The following is an 18,941-nucleotide window of genomic DNA, read 5'->3' as shown; positions in this document are numbered from 1 at the left end:
CACCCAGTTCTTTATCATTGCACTCATTTTCTCTCAGTTGTGTAGATATATTGTAATAGTATTATGCGTCACTTGGTCTAAGTGCTGTGGGATATGGCAGTGTAACTGCGTCATGAAAGACGATGAGATACTTTGAAGATGGTGTGGAGAGATGGTACTTACTTTGGCAAGACTAAGACCTGCACTATAAAGATGCAGAAGAAAATGAGACAAGCACACGTGATGTAGTACTTGAAGGCAGGCAGGTTTGTGGCTCTGTACTGTTAGAACAAAAAAAAAAAAAAATATCTCAGCACTTTCTTTTTTCACGTCTTTGTTCTGAGGTGTTTTTCTCACAATGACACACATTCAGTATTTGCCTTTCAGTGACACATCTCAAGGTGGAAGGTACCTCTTTCTCCAGTGCCTTATTATGAAAGAACAGAGATATCCTTTGAATGTCTTCTGACTTCAGCCACTGTCTGGTGGAAAGAAAGCATCGATTAAGTCATTTATGACTGTTAGATTCTCACTGTAACAATGAATCGCTATAATAATAGCTTGTTGGGTGACACTGAAGCAGGAAATGTTCTGAAAGTGAAACAAAAGGACAAATATGTGTCATAGTGTACACTGAGCTCCAAATCAACCACTAATGAAAATGCTTCTATTTTTAGATTTTTCTGTTTGTTATAAATATAAATAATTGGTATAAAGTATTAATTTAAATTGTATTATTAAATATTATAAAAATAATTGTATTTGTTTACTTAATTTAATTATTTACTAAATACGTTTTAAATTAGGAAAATATATATATATATAATAATATAATAAATATAAACTATATTAAATACAAATATTTAATAAATATGTGAATAAATATTTGTTTTACATTTTCAATATCAAGCAACTATCTTTTTTCGTTTTTTCAGATTTACATACGATTTCGAAACACAGATTTTCATATTGTTGTCAGACTTTACTCATTTTTCGTGTTGTTTCGAGGGGAATTGATGAGTTATGGATACATATGGACACAGAGCGTTAGGATGCTCACTTCTGTGAGTTGATGCCATCAATAGTGCGAATGATTCTTTCGTTCAACTCCTCTTCAAATCTCTTTTTCTGTGATTTTGTTCTGAAAAGGGAAGAAAAAGAGGGAGAGAGACTAACCAGCCATGGAAATGTAAACGAGGTCAGTGTGACATTCTGAAAAGTTATTCACTTGAATTTAGATTTGTGCTTTTTTTGATATATAAAGCAATAAACAGTTTAAAAAAAACAGACCTTTCAGTCCTTTGCTGAATGTTGTACTGCCCTAATGGCACATCCTGCAAGAATAAAATGGACCCAATGTTATTAATAGAGCACTATTAAGAGCTTCAAGCAAACCTAGTCATGTGACTGTAATCACCATATAACACTTGAATCAGAATGAGTGTATTTTCTGCGTGTGTGCTCAGGTGGACTCACGTGAGTGTTGATCTTGCCGTTCTCATTGGTCATGCTGTCCCGATGGTGGAGGTTAGCAAACGGTTTGGCCGCTCCCCAGGACTCGAGGTACTGCGTCATGCGCACAGACGCCCTCATCTTGACCCCATCCAGAGTGGTGCGAAGGCGAGCAGGTAACGGGGGACTCCGTTTCTCTGCCTACACATGAAGTACAACCATAGCTTAAAGTACAAGTCTAAATATATGTGTAACAGGCTCGAGCTGTTAGAGTACAGAAATCCCCAAAAAATCAGACAAGAATATTTACTGAAGTGGTGCGTCACAGGTGTGTTTTATAATTCATTTTTTTATTTAAATTATTAAATTAACAGTACAATTAGAGTGCATTCCTAACATGTGTTCCCTGGGAATAAGACCCACAACATTGTGCTGATAATGCAATGCTCAGTGCTAAACATACCAAGAATCTGCTAAAAATAGTATAAAAAAGCTAAAAAAAAAAAAAAAAACTGATTTAATGTATTAACAAGTTCATTCAGGAGAATCTAATTTGATTGTAAGTGGATGTTTAAAAGATTGATTTCTTTAGGACCCAAATTACGGTTCCAAAATGTGGTCCAAATTCCGTTAGCACATAGGAACATGGGATTATTAATGAAATTCTGAAGAATAAAAAAATCAATCAATCAATAAATAAATAAAATACAAAAAGTTACAGGGGTAAAAAATTTGATTACAAATATTAGACATATTTTCCAAAATATGCATACTTAACTAATTCCTGACATTGCTTTGGAATGATATGTATTGTGAAAATCTCTACAAATAAATTTGAATAGAGCTGAAAATATTTCTGTTTCAGGTTAACATTTAACAGTATTAAAAAAAAACTGATTAGTAAGTAGATATTTTAATACTTGTCTCCAGCTTTGGACGGAGACAATATAAAAGCCAATTATTTAGATAAAAAAACACACAACTAATATCACATTTAAATTAAATCATACACAAAAATATATAAAAAGGGGAGCATAAAAATTCATATTCATTCACGTAGAAAGCTGCTTTACACATGAATTAATATGTATTTTAGGAAAGGGGTCTCTTGCAAGAGGTTTATGCTATTTGAAGGTGTTTGACCCCAAAGTTAGAACCCCTGCTATAGTATAAAAGATAACAGAGGCTCCCTCGAATCTGTGTGGTCTACTTTACAGCAACTTGACTCGATGGCAGTCGTTTATTAGAATAAAACAAAAAATGCAATTTGGCATGAACTGAACAACAGGGTGATAAAAGAAAAGAGAACAACTAAACAATCAAGCAAGAGCCCTCCAAACTGAAAAGCAGTCCTCATAACGGCAGTGTGGAGGGAGTGGGTGTGCAGTGGGCTGTTGGGAGGGCAGAAGGGCTCGAACAGAACAGAAATAAATGCATGAGTCTCTTAGGAGGAAAATTTGTTGCTTTTGTTACCTCGGGCAAAGCAAATGCATTGTTGAGAATTAAATAAGGCAACGGATAAATAATAAAAATAAATAACTAGAAGAATAGGCATTGTTATTTGAATATATGGTGCCAGGCATTATGTGTCTGGGGGCTGAAAAGCCCACACACATCTGAATGAAGGGATTTTCAGGAATCTTCTGGGTCTTGATGCCCGTTTCCTCAAACTTGTGTTGTCTAATATGACACAGAAAGTCACGTTTGTGTAACCCGACAGTCGAAATATGGTAATTATGCTAATTATTGCTCGAGGGGAATTGAATGCAATGCTAATTTGAAAGGTTCAGTTGCATTACTATACAAATTATGATATGATTCATTAACATGCATCGTACAGCAGGTGTTTGTTAGGCTATAATTAATAATTTTAACTAATTTTCTGGTTGATAAACAGACATTTTTGTTATTTATAATTATGTTGTTTATTTAAAAATGGTTTTATTGTTGCCACAATAGTTATGATCATAGCTGATGTTTGTTAGAAACCCCTAACATGTTCAGAGCCAGTAAGAAACACACAGCAACAGTGTTTTCTTCAGAGAATGTAAATGTATTTATAAATGTGCGTCAGTTTTTACCTTGGGGTTGATGACTAGGTACGTGACGATGCCGTGCTCTTTCAGGTAAGAATCTCTGCTTTGTCCGTTGCCTGGCTCGACTTGATACGCTCCTTTCAAATGTTCCAGTGTCACAGAAGAGATGTGAACCCGTCTGGAGAGGAGCAGACAACTATTACAGGCAGGCGAATGAAAGAACACTTCACAAAAACAGGTGCATTATGTGAGAGTACCACAAATGTTCCAATGCCCACAGAGACAATCGAGATATGGAAAATGAATGTAGTGCTTTGTGTTTCTGCTATTTTTGTGAGTTATTCAACGAACACTTATTAGAAGCACAAAAGCACGTTCATTGTGCTCTAAAAAACAGCATTTTTTTTTTTACGTCAAGACCCCTCCACGAGCACAATAGCACTTGTGGCATATATGTGAAAATGGAGGAAAAACAAAAGTCGTATGCTGATCTCACCCTGGTACACCCCCCGCCTCCATGTGATTGGCCAGGGTGACGTCATGTGACCAAACATCATACTGCCATTTCTGGAGGCCGATCACACCGCAGAGAACATTCCCAGAGTGCACTCCAACACGCATGTTAATGTCAACCACGGTAGCATCTCTCACTTTCCTGAAATAACAAGTCAAGTTTTTATTCTATACATTTTAATATAACAAAAAAAAACAAAACAAAAATCACAGCGTTTGCCGTAATAGTGTAACTGAATATGTATTTCATATACAGTGTGGCTCCAAAGTTTGGGCACCCCTTGCAGAATCTGTGAAAATATGAGTAATTTTCAAAAAATAAGAGAGATCATACTAAATGCATGTTATTTTTTATTTAGTACTGTCTTGAGTAAGATACTATACATTAAATATATTAACATTTAGTCCACAAGACAAAAAAATTGCTGAAATGATTAAAATAACCCTCTCAAAAGTTTGGGAACCCTTGGTTCTTAGTACTGTGTTCTGTTACCTGATGATCCTCGACTGTCTTTCTGTTTTGTGATGGTTGTGCATGAGTCCCTCGTTTGCTCTGAACAGTTAAACTGAGCAGCGTACTTCAGAAAAATCTTTAAGATCCTGCAGATTCTTCAGTTTTCCAGCATCTTTGCATCTTTGAACCCTTTCCAGCAGTGACTTTATGATTTTGAGATACATCTTTTTAGACCGAGGACATTTGAGGGACTCAAACACAACTATTTAAAAAGATTCAAACATTCACTGATGCTCCAGAAGGAAACTAGATGCATTAAGAGCTGGGGGGTGAAAACTTTTGGAATTTGAAGATCAAGGTAAATTGTACTTAATTTGTGTACCGGGAAACATACAAGTATCTTCTGTTGCTTACGAAGGGCAGAACTAAATGGAAAAAAATTATATTTCAACAAAATGAGACAAATTTGGCCATCTTCATCGTGTTCAAAAGTTTTCATCCCCCAGCTCTTAATGCATCTTGTTTCCTTCTCGAGGATCATCAAGTAACAGCACACAGTACTAAGAACCAAGGGTTCCCAAACTTTTGAGTAGGGTTATTTTAATAATTTCAGCATTTTTTTTTGTCTTGTGGACTAAATGTTTATATCTTTTATGTACAATATCTTACTCAGGACAGTACTAAATAAAAAATAACATGCATTTAGTATGAAAATTACTCATATTTTCACAGATTCTGCAAGGGGTGCCCAAACTTTCGAGCCCCACTGCATGCATTTCTGTAAATTGGATTAATTAATCAGCATATTATAAATTGTATTATTTAGTCAGCATGTAATTAATTCAAAATACATTTGAAAGGATTATCAGAATTAAATATATTCTTAAAAGTATCTAAAAAAATATGTAAAACCTATTTTTTATTACAACGTTTTTAAAGAAATGTATGTTTTTAAATTAATTGTAAATTAATTGAGAGCATAAAGCCTTAGATCGAAAGGATTTTGTAAATCATGAGAAATTTGGATACTCTTGACAGATTTTAGACAAATGTTTTATGTAAATAAGGCAAGTTTTCTTCCAGTTTCATGAAATATATTCCTTTTACAGCATGTACACACTTCCGCTCTCCCTCTATCCTTTGAAATGCGTGAAACAGCACCATATTTCACTGACACAACTCAGCTTAACACCAGAAATATTTATAGCAGAGTAAATATGAGAAGGTGCCAGGACTGCAGCGGTACGTGTCGGTTTATGAGGGAGTGTGTCTGGTGCCTGTGTATACATTCATTCAGCACACAGGACGTATCATCTTGTGTTTTAGATAAGCCAGTTTGAATGTTACCATGTCCCTGCTGCACAAAACAGTTTGGTTTAGTTTGTTTAATGTGGGGTGGGTTAAGCTGGTGTGGTGCTGGTCTAGTTAGTGTACCAGTATAAAATTGCTTAACCTGCTGTAAGGATGAAAGAACCTCAGATACTTTGATCTTCTGAGAAACAGACAAGTTCACTCAGTTCACTCAGAATGGTCAATAGTATAATGTTCTACATGAATGCAAGTAATATTTACAGTCATGTTTGGTAGGGGAGAGCAGGGCGAAAGTACCATTTTTCAGAAAAACTTCATTTTAAAAGATAATGTTGTATACAGAGATATATTTCTGCTGTGGCCAGTAACTCATAAGTGTGGTCTAACAATACCAGGTGGTATTTTGTAGAAATGTAGAAAGACTTCAGTATAATTTCACTTTGAACAAGTTGCACATTGTTACTTTCGACCCCATCGGTTGGGACGAAAGTAACACACAGATGGGTCAAAAGTAACGCAACAATATAAGCTAGATTTTTTTCTGTTAGTCTTATTTTTCTTATGTATACTTGATTGTGACCTTGTTAATAAATAACTGCAAACATATTTTGTCCTTTATCTTTTCAAAAAAAATATTAAATTACATTTTCATATTTTAATTTTAAATTTAAGTTTGGCGCTTTGGCGCTAGGACGGTAACACAAAACAAAACGTTGCGCTTTTCTAAGCGTGTAAAATTAGAAAAGCGCAACGTTTTGTTTTGTGTTACCATCCTAGGTCGATTTACACTACGCGAGTAACTGTATTTAAATAGGGAAAATGTGGAGGTGTTTGGTAGCTTCTCTGCTTGGCCCATATTGAATGAATGGGCTAAGCTAAGTGCTTTTAAAGTGTCACCGCACACCAAAGCGATCAAGTGCATGCACTGAGACGAGAGAGGTATGTATCAACTTGCTTAGGTAAGGGAAAAACTTAGTTTAATATGAAAACACGGTGGAGTATCCCTTTAATAAATTATTACATTTGATTCTATTCTGTTTTACTCCATAATTATTGACTCTAGTACATTACGCAGTATCCTTGTTGCCGCATTTCCTCCATCAGGTCAGTAACAGACTAAAATTGTGTAGGGCATAGGGAACACTAACTGTATCTTTAGGGATTCGGCTAACACTTGGTAATTGTTCAAGTGTACTTAGATTGTAAGGGCTTATAGGAAATTTCCGTTTAGGTCAACTGGATGTTGTTTGACCAACCTAAATAGGGTGAAACTAACCTCTGTTTATTAGTATATTAACTACCTGGAAGTGTACATGTGAAACCATGGCACAACCATACCAAAACTACTATTAGGGAAAGTAATGTTGGTCGGCTTATACCTATAGCAGTAGTTGTGATCTCTGACAAAAAATAATGTTCTTTATTTAAGTATGTACAAATTTATGGGGACTAATTAAAAGTACTTTTAGAATGATAATCTTTAGAAATGGTCAAGCAACCAATTCGTGTGACAATCTAAATTTTCAGAGCATATTAAAATGGAGTCAGATTAGATAATAAAGTTGAGTCAGACAAGAATGAAACTTAAATTGAATAACTTTGCGTGCTGAAAAGACCGAACAAGCAAAAAACCTTCAGTCAGCCCTGGATACAGCACTTGGACCGAGTGCGTGGACCTTACACCTGCTTAAAAATAAATAAATATAATTAAATAAAAAAGTGGAGGTGTGTTTCCGACAGATAATTTCAGTTTATCTGTCACACACCATTCTTATTTCTATGAGCCCCTCAACCTGAGCTGTGTTACGTTGGAAAATACACTGAAGGGTTCTCAATAACCCCCTAAGATGAATTTGTGTGTGTGAAAGAAAAAAACTGCTGTAGCGTAACAGAAAGCAAATGTGTGGCAGAAGAGCGGAAGAATGAAGAATGGATGAGGAATCGTGAAAGGGACTGGAAAAAGGGGCTGCTCTTTGAGCTGGAGAAAGGAGAATGTGTGGGTTTCAACAATATCACACATCTGAGCCTTTTGAGTACGAGGGGTTATTTCAGCCTCGGAGAGTAGTGCTTGAAATACGGACACCATGGGATAAAACGACACAGAAATGGTCCCTTGTAGATGATGAAAGGCCGTAATGTGACAAACAGCTCATATGTAGTGGTTTTAAGGCTTTTAAGCAGATACAACTCTATGTGACTTTTTGTTCTAATGAAGAAATGGAAAATGGTTCATGTGCAATCAGCTGGTCATCATCTCAAAATAAATCCTGATAAGCAGTGGCTTATGGGATGCCCAGTAGGTGTCCCACAGGCTGGCAACCTAATGGCATTGTATGCCAATTATATTTAGAATAAATTAGCCTATTAAGGTTAAATATTACATGGTGTTTGCACAGACATTTACATTAGCACAGCTATTTAGGAAAGCAGTTTAGTGGTTATTATGCAAACATATTTAAGTGCAGATTGCGGTGATGGACCAATTATAATCTAATTTGAGAAAGACAGCGTGTTCTTTTACTTGATGGCTTCACACATGTCCAGTCCCATTTTCACACAGTTCTTGGCATGATCGGTCAGAGGGTCCGGCAGCCCTGACACACAGTAATAGCAGTCGCCCAGGATCTTGATCCGCATGCAGTCATTATCCTGCATCAAACAAACCATCAGGACAGCAGGTGTAGTAGACATATTGTGTACAGGAAAAATATGAATATCATATCATCATATCAGTGTAAAAGCATTTTATTATTAGGAGAGACTAGGCCTAGCTGTAACTTTAAAGTTTGACTATTAAGTACTGGTTTCTTATATGCCCGATAGGTCATGTGATACCTTGGCTATCTGGTCAAATTTGCCGAAGAGCTCATTGAGCATGTAGACAAGTTCTCCAGGTGAACAGTCACTGGCTAGACGTGTGAATCCAACAATGTCTGCATACAAGATGCTGTGGAAAATATTCAAATGTTTAAGAAAAGCTGAAACTGGTAAAGAGCATGAAATTATGCTTTTGTACCACATTTAATACACACCTTGCAAATAACTGTTTTCTACAAAAGCATTTTTCTTGTTTTCCAGTATCGAAAAATCCTCAGAAATACAGCAGTGTAGACCAACATCATCTGTGATACTGCTCTTATACAACAGTTTATTACTTCTAAATATAATATTGGCAGGTATTTTGTCTATTTTATCTCACTCAAAGGAAACTATTCTAAACGAGGCCACGACAGAATCAACTGTTTCGTCAAAAACTCAATCATAAAGACAGTCACATGTTTTGTTCCTAAATGAATCTATATTTATATTTTTCAGTGAATTGTTGAGTGATTGATTCAATGACTCACTCATAAAGATAATTATTTGCTTTGTTCCTGAATGATCCGTGTTTTTCAATGAAATGTTGAGTGAATGATTCAATGACTCACTCATATAGAGAGCAACATGTTTTGTTCCTGAATTAATCTGTTTTTCAATGAAATGTTGAGTGAATGATTCAGTGACTCACTCATAAAGATAAATATTTGCTTGGTTCCTGAATGATCCTTGTTTTTCAATGAAATGTTCAGTGAATGATTCAATGACTCACTCGTATAGAGAGCATCATGTTTTGTTCCTGAATTAATCTGTTTTTCAATTAAATGTTGAGTGAATGATTCAATGTCTCACTCATATAGAGAGCAACATGTTTTGTTCCTGAATGAATCTGTTTTTCAATGAAATGTTGAGTGAATGATTCAATGACTCGCTCATATAGAGAGCAAAATATTTTGTTCCTGAATGAATCTGTTTTTCAATTAAATGTTGAGTGAATGATTCAATGACTCACTAATATAGAGAGTAACATGTTTTGTTCCTGAATGAATCTGTTTTTCAATGAAATGTTGAGTGAATGATTCAATGACTCACTCATATAGAGAGTAGTGATCGACCGATGTATCTGTTTACCGATATTTTTCCCGATATTTAAGCATTTTTCCATAATCGGGTATCGGTTTTGTAATATCGGATTCGCCGATTTACGGCGCCATCTTGTGGCCGTTTTAAGATTTCCGCCATTGCAGCCCGGGCGTCTGAGGAGATCAGTCAACAACTCAGTGCATAGGTAAATATATGTTCTACTTGGTTTGCTTTAATTAATCAACTTTATTTAACATAACAGACATGCACAAATGAGATCTGAGACATATATTCCTGATATAGTTAATTTATGCAGCTTGTTTCTAAACAATTGAGACGAACTCATTGAGTCACGTAGTGTAATTCATCATGTCCTGCCCCAATAAAGACGTATCTTTACTTGAATTAAATAAAACAGATATGAATGAGTGCATGTTGAAAATAAAAGCGTTGAATTTAATTCTCTATCTGTTGTATTTGCTCACCATTAGTCTAGAAGAGAAAGTTTGTTCATATTGCTTAGCAACTGACGGATGATCTGGAGGCTTAAGCACGGCCACTGAATGAAACTTTTGACAAGATTGTCTTGTTTAAACACCCTAGATTATATTATCATTTACTACATAACAATTATTTCGCTAATACACATATAAATATAGCCTACCGCTTTGTGGAAATTAATTATTTATTATCTCCATACGCGATCGCGGTTGATTAAGTTATAGTCAAACAGCACTTTGTCAGTTGGCATTTCATGATTTAACGTTAGATTAAATTTAGATCATAAAATGCCAACTGACAAGTGCTGTTTAACTTTATATAGTCTCGGGGAAAAAAGTTTGTTCATATTGCTCAGCACCTGACTGGGTTGATGATCAGGAAGCCTCAAGCAATGCCACTGAATGAAACTTTTGACAAGATTATCTTGTTTAAACACCCTAGATTATATTATCATTTACAACATAACAATTATTTCGCTAATACACATATAGGCTACATATACCGCTTTGTGGAAATTAATTATTTATTATCTCCATGCGCGATCGCGGTTGATTAAATTATAGTCAAACAGCACTTTGTCAGTTGGCATTTCATGATCTAACGTTAGATTGAATCTAGATCATAAAATGCCAACTGATAAGTGCTGTTTAACTTTATATAGTCTCGGGAAAAAAAGTTCGTTCATATTGCTCAGCACCTGACTGGGTTGATGATCAGGAAGCCTCAAGCACGGCCACTGCATAAAATTTTTGAAGGAAGCAGGCTTACTGGGCAGAATGCTGAAAGACTCTGTTTTCTACACTAAAACCTAGTTCTGCTTAACTGGGAGTATTAATTACACTACTAAATAGCCCTCCCGCCCCCACCAATATGTTAGAATCATTTTTGTGCTTTATTTTTTTACCCGTTTTTATTTTTTTACCTCATCAAAGCTTTTATTTTAAAACAAAGACACTTAGTAACAGTGCGCTTAAATTTTTTGGACTCAGACCCCTTTATTTATTTGTGTATAAATATAATGCTTTGTTTTTTTGTATGCAAGGAGGGAGTGATTGTTATAAATAAAATGGTTTGTTCAGCTCATTTGTTTTGTAATAATTGTCAGAAACAGAAGTATAACAGTAAATAAATATCGGTTCTGCATATCGGTTATCGGGTACATAAACATACAAATAATCGGTATCGGTATCGGTTATAAAAAATCAATATCGGTCGATCACTAATAGAGAGCAACATGTTTTGTTCCTGAATGAATCTGTTTTTCAATTAATTGTTGAGTGAATGATTCAATGACTCACTCATATAGAGAGCAACATGTTTTGTTCCTGAATTAATCTGTTTTTCAATTAAATGTTGAGTGATTGATTCAATGACTCACTCATATAGAGAGCAACATGTTTTGTTCCTGAATTAATCTGTTTTTCAATGAAATGTTGAGTGAATGATTCAGTGACTCACTCATAAAGATAAATATTTGCTTGGTTCCTGAATGATCCTTGTTTTTCAATGAAATGTTCAGTGAATGATTCAATGACTCACTCGTATAGAGAGCATCATGTTTTGTTCCTGAATTAATCTGTTTTTCAATTAAATGTTGAGTGAATGATTCAATGACTCACTCATATAGAGAGCAACATGTTTTGTTCCTGAATGAATCTGTTTTTCAATGAAATGTTGAGTGAATGATTCAATGACTCGCTCATATAGAGAGCAAAATATTTTGTTCCTGAATGAATCTGTTTTTCAATTAAATGTTGAGTGAATGATTCAATGACTCACTAATATAGAGAGTAACATGTTTTGTTCCTGAATGAATCTGTTTTTCAATGAAATGTTGAGTGAATGATTCAATGACTCACTCATATAGAGAGCAACATGTTTTGTTCCTGAATGAATCTGTTTTTCAATTAATTGTTGAGTGAATGATTCAATGACTCACTCATATAGAGAGCAACATGTTTTGTTCCTGAATTGATCTGTTTTTCAATTAAATGTTGAGTGAATGATTCAATGACTCACTAATATAGAGAGCAACATGTTTTGTTCCTGAATGAATCTGTTTTTCAATGAAATGTTGAGTGAATGATTCAATGACTCACTCATATAGAGAGCAACATGTTTTGTTCCTGAATTAATCTGTTTTTCAATTAATTGTTGAGTGAATGATTCAATGACTCACTCATATAGAGAGCAACATGTTTTGTACCTGATTTGATCTGTTTTTCAATGAAATGTTGAGTGAATGATTCAATGACTCACTCATATAGAGAGCAACATGTTTTGTTCCTGAATGAATCTGTTTTTCAATAAATTGTTGAATGACTCACTGACATGTTCCTTGATAAACAGTGTTTTTTAATGAATCATTTCAAATGATTCAATGACAAAATGATTCACTTGTTGTAAAAGTTACTAAAACATCCTCACCACTAACACAGACTGACTGTCTGTTTGAACATAGAAAAACAGACACAAACTGTAAAAAATGCTGTTGGACTGTATATCGGTGCTCTCTGAATGCTGCACAGCCGATTGTATCTGAGGACTAGAACTGCTGTATTAAAAATATTTTCTATGGTAATTGACATTATGCCACAAATGCTGTCCAACTTAGCTTTTACTGAACCTGAAACACAGCTCTAATACTGCCAATATCCTTCAGTAACATTAATGCCTGCCCTGGAAGATCCTCTGTGAAATCCATTGTGACTTACCGATACAGAATATTATGTAGATGCCAAGAAAATATGATTCGCTTTTTCCTTCTGTCAGTTACACAGAGAATGAGCACAGCAACAGTCAACCTCACAAATCAAAAGGATAATAAAGGGAAATAAAACAGCTTTGAAGCAGAGAGCAAAAACAGCAGAGGACTACTGCCCTGAAGATTATGTTTGTTTTTACTTTTTAATTAATTAAAAAAACAGTGTCTAGGCACATTTAAACGAGAGCTACTTATCTCTAGGCTGATGAATAGCTTGTATTTTGTGTGCAGACTGAAGGAGGGCAGAATGATTTGACCGGATCTATTGAGGGTATGACAGCTCGGCAGAGAGCAGGTGCAGAGTATAAGATATGTATATATTTTAAAGGCTGCCTAAAATAAATCAGCATGGAATACACTAATATGTGTGTTACAAGTCCTACCTTACATTGGTGTGTCTCTGTACGTAGAGGTTGTGAAAGTTGTTGGTGTTTTCGGCCTGCCCAAAGTTAGGCCCCTTCAGTCTCTGAATGATCTCTGCCTTCATCACCCTCGCAATGTGGGCGGGCAGCAGAGACAGCAAAAGACGCTCCTATTGGTTGAAAAGAGAGGCTAATCAGCACATTAGAATGATTTCTGAAGGATCATGTGACACTGAAGACTGGAGGAATGATGCTAAAAATTCAGCTTTGCATCACGGGAGTAAATTACATTTGAAAGTATATTCAAATATTTTGAACTGTAAAAATAATGCACAATGTTTTTAGTGTATTTGTATTCAAATAAATGCAGTGAGTATAAGAGACTTCTTTTGAAAATAGTACACACACACACATTCATACACAAAACAGGCAAGTAAATCAGAAAAGTCAAGTCCAAATGAAGGCAAAAACGGGTGAACAGAAAACGTTTTAACACAGGCAGAGATAAGCAGGAGTAAATGATCAGAATTGTAATCAAGAACGATGAACAAGACTTTGCAAATGCTCTATGGCAAGCTAGGACTTTAAATGCAAAAGCTGCTGATAGTGGAGCAGGTGAGGGCAGCACTGGTGTTAATATTCATGAGATATTAACTTTTTATATTATAATATAATTTTCCATGAGTCTCTTGTTGGTCCTGTACAGTTAATCTGCCTGCTGTTCTTCAGAAAAATCCTTCAGCTCCCACAAATTCTTTGGTTTTCCAGCATCTTTTGTGTATTTGAACCCATTTCAACAATGACTGTATGATTCTGAGATCCATCTTTCCACACTGAGGAAAACTGAGGGACTCATACACAACTATAACAAGTTCAAACATTTACCGAAGGAAAAACGATGCATTAAGAGCCAGGAGTTGAAAACTTGAACCTTGAACCTGAATTTGAAGATCATGGTTAATTGAACTTATTTTCTCTTCTGGGAAACATGTAAGTAACTTCGGGAGCTTCTGAATGGCAGTACTAAACAAAAAAAAGATAAATAAAAAATATATTTTGGCAAAGTAAGAAAAATGTACGCATCTTAAATATTTTCAAAAGTTTACACCCCTGACTCTTAATGCACTGTTTTTCCTTTTTCTAATAGCTGTGTTTGAGTCCCTTTGTTTTCCTCAGTGTGGAAAGATGGATCTCAAAATCATTGTCATTGTTGGAAAGGGTTCAAATACACACAAAAAAAAATTTTGGAAAACCAAAGAATTGTGGGTCCTGAAGGATTTTTTTTCTGAAGAACACCTTGCAGATTAACTGTTCAGGACCATCAAGAGACGCATAAATAACTATCAACAAATGAATTAAAAAAACAGCTGTGGAGCTTCTGGGTGTTACTCTGGTAGAGGATACTCAAACCCTTACAGCTGTTTACTCTACACTGGCCTCCATTTCCGTAATCCTTTGCATGGACTCATCAATACTCATTGTCTGCACCTGTCCATTAATCCTTTCTGTACACCCTATATACACTATATACACTGTGTGGCATCCCCTCTTCTTTTTATAACAGTCTGCAAACATCTGGGGACTGAGGAGACAAGCTGCTCAAGTTTAGGAAAAGGAATGTTGTCCCATCTTGTCTAATACAGGCTTCTAGTTGCTCAACTGTCTTAGGTCTTCTTTGTCGCAGCTTACTCTTTATGATGCGCCAAATGTTTTCTATGGGTGAAAGATCTGGACTGCAGTCTGGCCTTTTCAGTACCCGGAACCTTCTTCTTCAGCAATGATGTTGTATTTGATGCAGTATGTGGTCTGGTATTGTCATGTTGGAAAATGCGAGGTTTTCCCTGAAAGAGTGAATATCTGGATGGGAGCACATGTTATTCTAGAACTTGGATATACCTTTCAGCATTGATGGTGCCTTTCCAAATGTGTAAACTGTCCATGACACACGCACTCATGCAACCCCATACCATCAGAGATGCATGCTTCTGAACGGAGTGTTGGTAACAATTTGGGTTGTCCTTGTCCTTTTTAGTCCGGATGACGTGGTGTCCCAATTTTCCTAAAAGAACTTAAAATTTTGATTCGTCTGACCACAGATCAGTTTTCCATTATGCCAGAGTCTATTTTAAATGAGTCTTGGCCCAGAGAAAATGGCTGCACTTCTGGATCATGTTTAGATATGGCTTCTCTTTTGACCTATAGAGTTTTAGCCGACAATGTCGAATGGCATGGTGGATTGTGTTCACCGACAATATTTACTAGAAGTATTCTTGAGCCCATGTTGTGATTTCCATTACAGTAGCATTCCTGTATGTGATGCAGTGCCGTCTAAGGGCCTGAAGAACACAGGCATCCAGTATGGTTTTCCGGTCTTGACCCTTACACACAGAGATTGTTCCAGATTCACTGAATCTTTGGATGATATTATGCAATGTAGATGATGATAACTTTAAACTCTTAGCAATTTTTCTCTGAGAAACTCCTTTCTGATATCCACTATTTTTCACCGGAGCATTAGGGGAATTGGTGATCCTCTGCCCATCTTGACTTCTGAGAGACACTGCCACTCTGAGAGGCTCTTTTTATACCCAATCATGTTGCCAATTGACCTAATAAGTTGCAAATGGTCCCCCAGCTGTTCCTTATATGCAAATTTAACTTTTCTGGCCTCTTATTGCTACCTGTCCCAACTTTTTTGGAATGTGTAGCTCTCATGAAACCCAAAATGAGCCAATATTTGGCATGACATTTCAAAATGTCTCACTTTCGACATTTGATATGTTATCTATATTCTGTTGTGAATAAAATATAAGTTTATGAGATTTGTAAATTATTCCATTCCTTTTTTTACTCACAATTTGTACCCTGTCGCCTGTGTTTTCTCCCTTGTTGTTAAGTCAGACAGATTGATTGCCTGCTGTCTGATTACGATTCTGGACTTTCCTAATAAACACTGTATTTGGATCTTCACTTAGTCTCAGAGTAGTTGCGTAACAGCAGACAACAACACAGGATTAAGCCAAGTGTACGCACATTGATTGGGGTATTATTATTTTTTTAATTCAGATATAATTTTCTTTTGTGGACTTTATGTAAACATATTTATGTGAAATATCTTATTCAGGATCTTATTGTAGTTTAATGTATAACATTGTGAATGATCTTGTACCTCCACCTTTAAAGATATTTGTTTCATTGCGCAATGACAGCATTAGACAGACAAGAGCCTTGTTAAGAAGTGACTGTGAAGCGCAGTTTAGAAAAACAGATTTTAGAAGAAAATATATTTTTCTGTAAACGCTGTTCATAATTTGAATAGTTTACCAACTAATATTAGACAGTGTACAACCTTTGTGCAGTTTAAAATACATTTGAAAAGATTTTTAAAGGCAAGTCAGGTTTGTGATCACTGTATACTTGTCACGGTTTTACGCTGCCTGAAGGAATACGGAGTCGAGGATAAACAGAATAAGGCTTTTAATATATCCAACACAGGGGATATCCAACATGGAGCACAGAGGTAGACACACGTAAGTAGCAAGTGATGAATGAAGACCCGACAAAACAGAACTGAAAGGACAAGGCTTAAGTACAAAGGATAATTGGGGAAACACAGGTGGGTGGAATCATTAAATTAACAGGGACATGGAACACATGAGGAAGATAATAGACACACCTGGGAACTAATCACGGAAGACAGAAACTGGGTCACTGGGGCAAAAACATTAAATGAGTCCAGGTGTGTGACAGTACTCCCCCCTCCCGGTAGGTGCGTCCTCGCACCGTAGAAACAACAGAGGGAGGCGTGGGTGGGAACTTGGGAGGAGGTTCCGGTGGAGGACGGACTCCCAGGAGGGGGCCAGCAGACAGGGACCACAGAAGGAGGAGCCAGGGAGGAGACGACGGAGGGAGGAGCCAGGGAGGAGACAGGAGCAGGAGGAGCCAGATGGTCCACCAGAGACCAGCCAGGACGGAGATCCAAGGTGGAGTCGACGGCGGGAGGAGCCATGGTGAAGGAAGGGTCGACGACACCAGGGGGCCGACAGGCGGAGACTGCACCGGTGGGTGAGGAGCCCAAGATGGAGCAGCACAGCCGCAGAGCCAGGGGGACGTCGAGGTTCCGGAGGGCCTAGGTGGAGCAGAAGGCTCAGGCGACCAAGGCGGAGGCAGGGTCCTGGCAGACCGATGTGGAGCCGGAGCGACCGAGGATGGAGGTGGAACCGGAGGGAAGGAGGAGCCTGACAGAGCCGGAGGGATGGAGTGACGAGGTGGAACCAGAGGAGTGGAGTCCCGAGGCGGCGGATGGTCGACGACTGACCAAGGTGGAGCCGGAGGGACGAGGGAGCCCGGTGGAGCAGGTGGGATGACAGGCCACGGTGGAGACGAGGGAGCTAAGAGCCAAGGCGGAGCCGCTGGGTCGAAGGACCGAGGAGGAGTCCAGGGCTCGGAGGCTGGAGGCGGAGACAGGGCCTTAACACGCCAAGGCGGAGCTGGAGACTGGCAGTCCAGCGGCGAACCACCGCGCCCCGATGGCGCGGACTGAGGGTGAGCTGCGGGACTGACTGGCACCAGCAGGGATGGCGAGGAACTGGCTGGTCTAGGAGGAGGAGAGAGGAGAAGGATGGGAGGAAGGACAGGAGGATCAGGACTGGATGGAACCAGCGAAGGAGTAGAGGGACCAGCAGGTTTGGGAGGAGGCGGGAGAGGGAGGCTGGGAGGGAATACAGGAGACACAGAAGGTTCAGGGCTGGGCGGAACCAGCGGAGACACAGAAGATTCATGGCTGGGCAGAACCAGCGGAGACACAGAAGATTCAGAGCTGGGCGGAACCAGCGGAGAAACAGAAAATTCAGGGCTGGGCGGAACCAGCGGAGAAACAGAAGATTCAGAGCTGGGCGGAACCAGCGGAGAAACAGAAGATTCAGAGCTGGGCGGAACCAGCGGAGAAACAGAAAATTCAGAGCTGGGCGGAACCAGCGGAGAAACAGAAGATTCAGGGCTGGGCGGAACCAGCGGAGAAACAGAAAACTCAGGGCTGGGCGGAACCAGCGGAGACACAGGAAACTCAGGGCTGGGCGGAACCAGCGGAGAAACAGAAAACTCAGGGCTGGGCGGAACCAGCGGAGAAACAGAAAACTCAGGGCTGGGCGGAACCAGCGGAAATGGAGCAGAGGAAATGACTGGAGGAGGTAGGAGTGGGAGACTGAGAGGGTATACAGGGGAATCAGGGCTGGACGGAACCAGCAGGGAAACAGGATAATTAGGGATTACCTCCATAGACCAGTCCATCAGATCCAGAACTTGCTCCATATGATCTTCAGAGACTGCATACAGCTCACCCTCAGTCGCAGGAGTGTGGGCAGGGCTTTCCTCCACGCCCTCGATCTCCACGAGGACTCCCACGATGCACAGTGTTGCCGGCTCACACACCTGGTCAGTCGCGCTCTCGAGATCCGGCTCCCTGTCAGTGGATGGCTCGGACTCTGCGGCTGCGGTGGGCTCTGGCTCCGTGCGGCGTGATGGTGGCTGGCTGGTCTCTGGGTCGGGAGTGGGGCTGGCGAGGTCCTCTATGGGGCAGACGGTGAGAGGTGACCCATTTCTCGCCAGAGTCCACTCCACGAATGCGGCGAAATCCTCTCGAGGACCATCTTCGGACGACAACGCTCTGC

General features: G+C 38.5%; 1 protein-coding gene across 1 annotated transcript in view; it reads right to left on the bottom strand.

The window, feature by feature from the left end:
- Positions 1-18,941, bottom strand: part of LOC127935848 (adenylate cyclase type 2-like) — a 73,326-nt gene that overhangs the window by 18,391 nt on the left and 35,994 nt on the right. The window contains exons 5-14 of the mRNA XM_052534037.1: positions 13,294-13,442; positions 8,581-8,692; positions 8,267-8,394; positions 3,964-4,122; positions 3,513-3,645; positions 1,456-1,632; positions 1,270-1,313; positions 1,040-1,120; positions 392-461; positions 163-260 (exon numbers count right to left, since the gene is read on the bottom strand). Coding sequence (XP_052389997.1) covers positions 163-260; positions 392-461; positions 1,040-1,120; positions 1,270-1,313; positions 1,456-1,632; positions 3,513-3,645; positions 3,964-4,122; positions 8,267-8,394; positions 8,581-8,692; positions 13,294-13,442 — 1,151 coding nt within the window. The remainder of the gene's footprint in view (positions 1-162; positions 261-391; positions 462-1,039; positions 1,121-1,269; positions 1,314-1,455; positions 1,633-3,512; positions 3,646-3,963; positions 4,123-8,266; positions 8,395-8,580; positions 8,693-13,293; positions 13,443-18,941) is intronic.

Source organism: Carassius gibelio, chromosome A19, assembly GCF_023724105.1.
Source record: "Carassius gibelio isolate Cgi1373 ecotype wild population from Czech Republic chromosome A19, carGib1.2-hapl.c, whole genome shotgun sequence".
Lineage (NCBI taxonomy): Eukaryota > Metazoa > Chordata > Actinopteri > Cypriniformes > Cyprinidae > Carassius > Carassius gibelio.
Note: the sequence above shows the minus strand (reverse complement) of the source record. Positions and strands in the feature narration are given on the sequence as shown.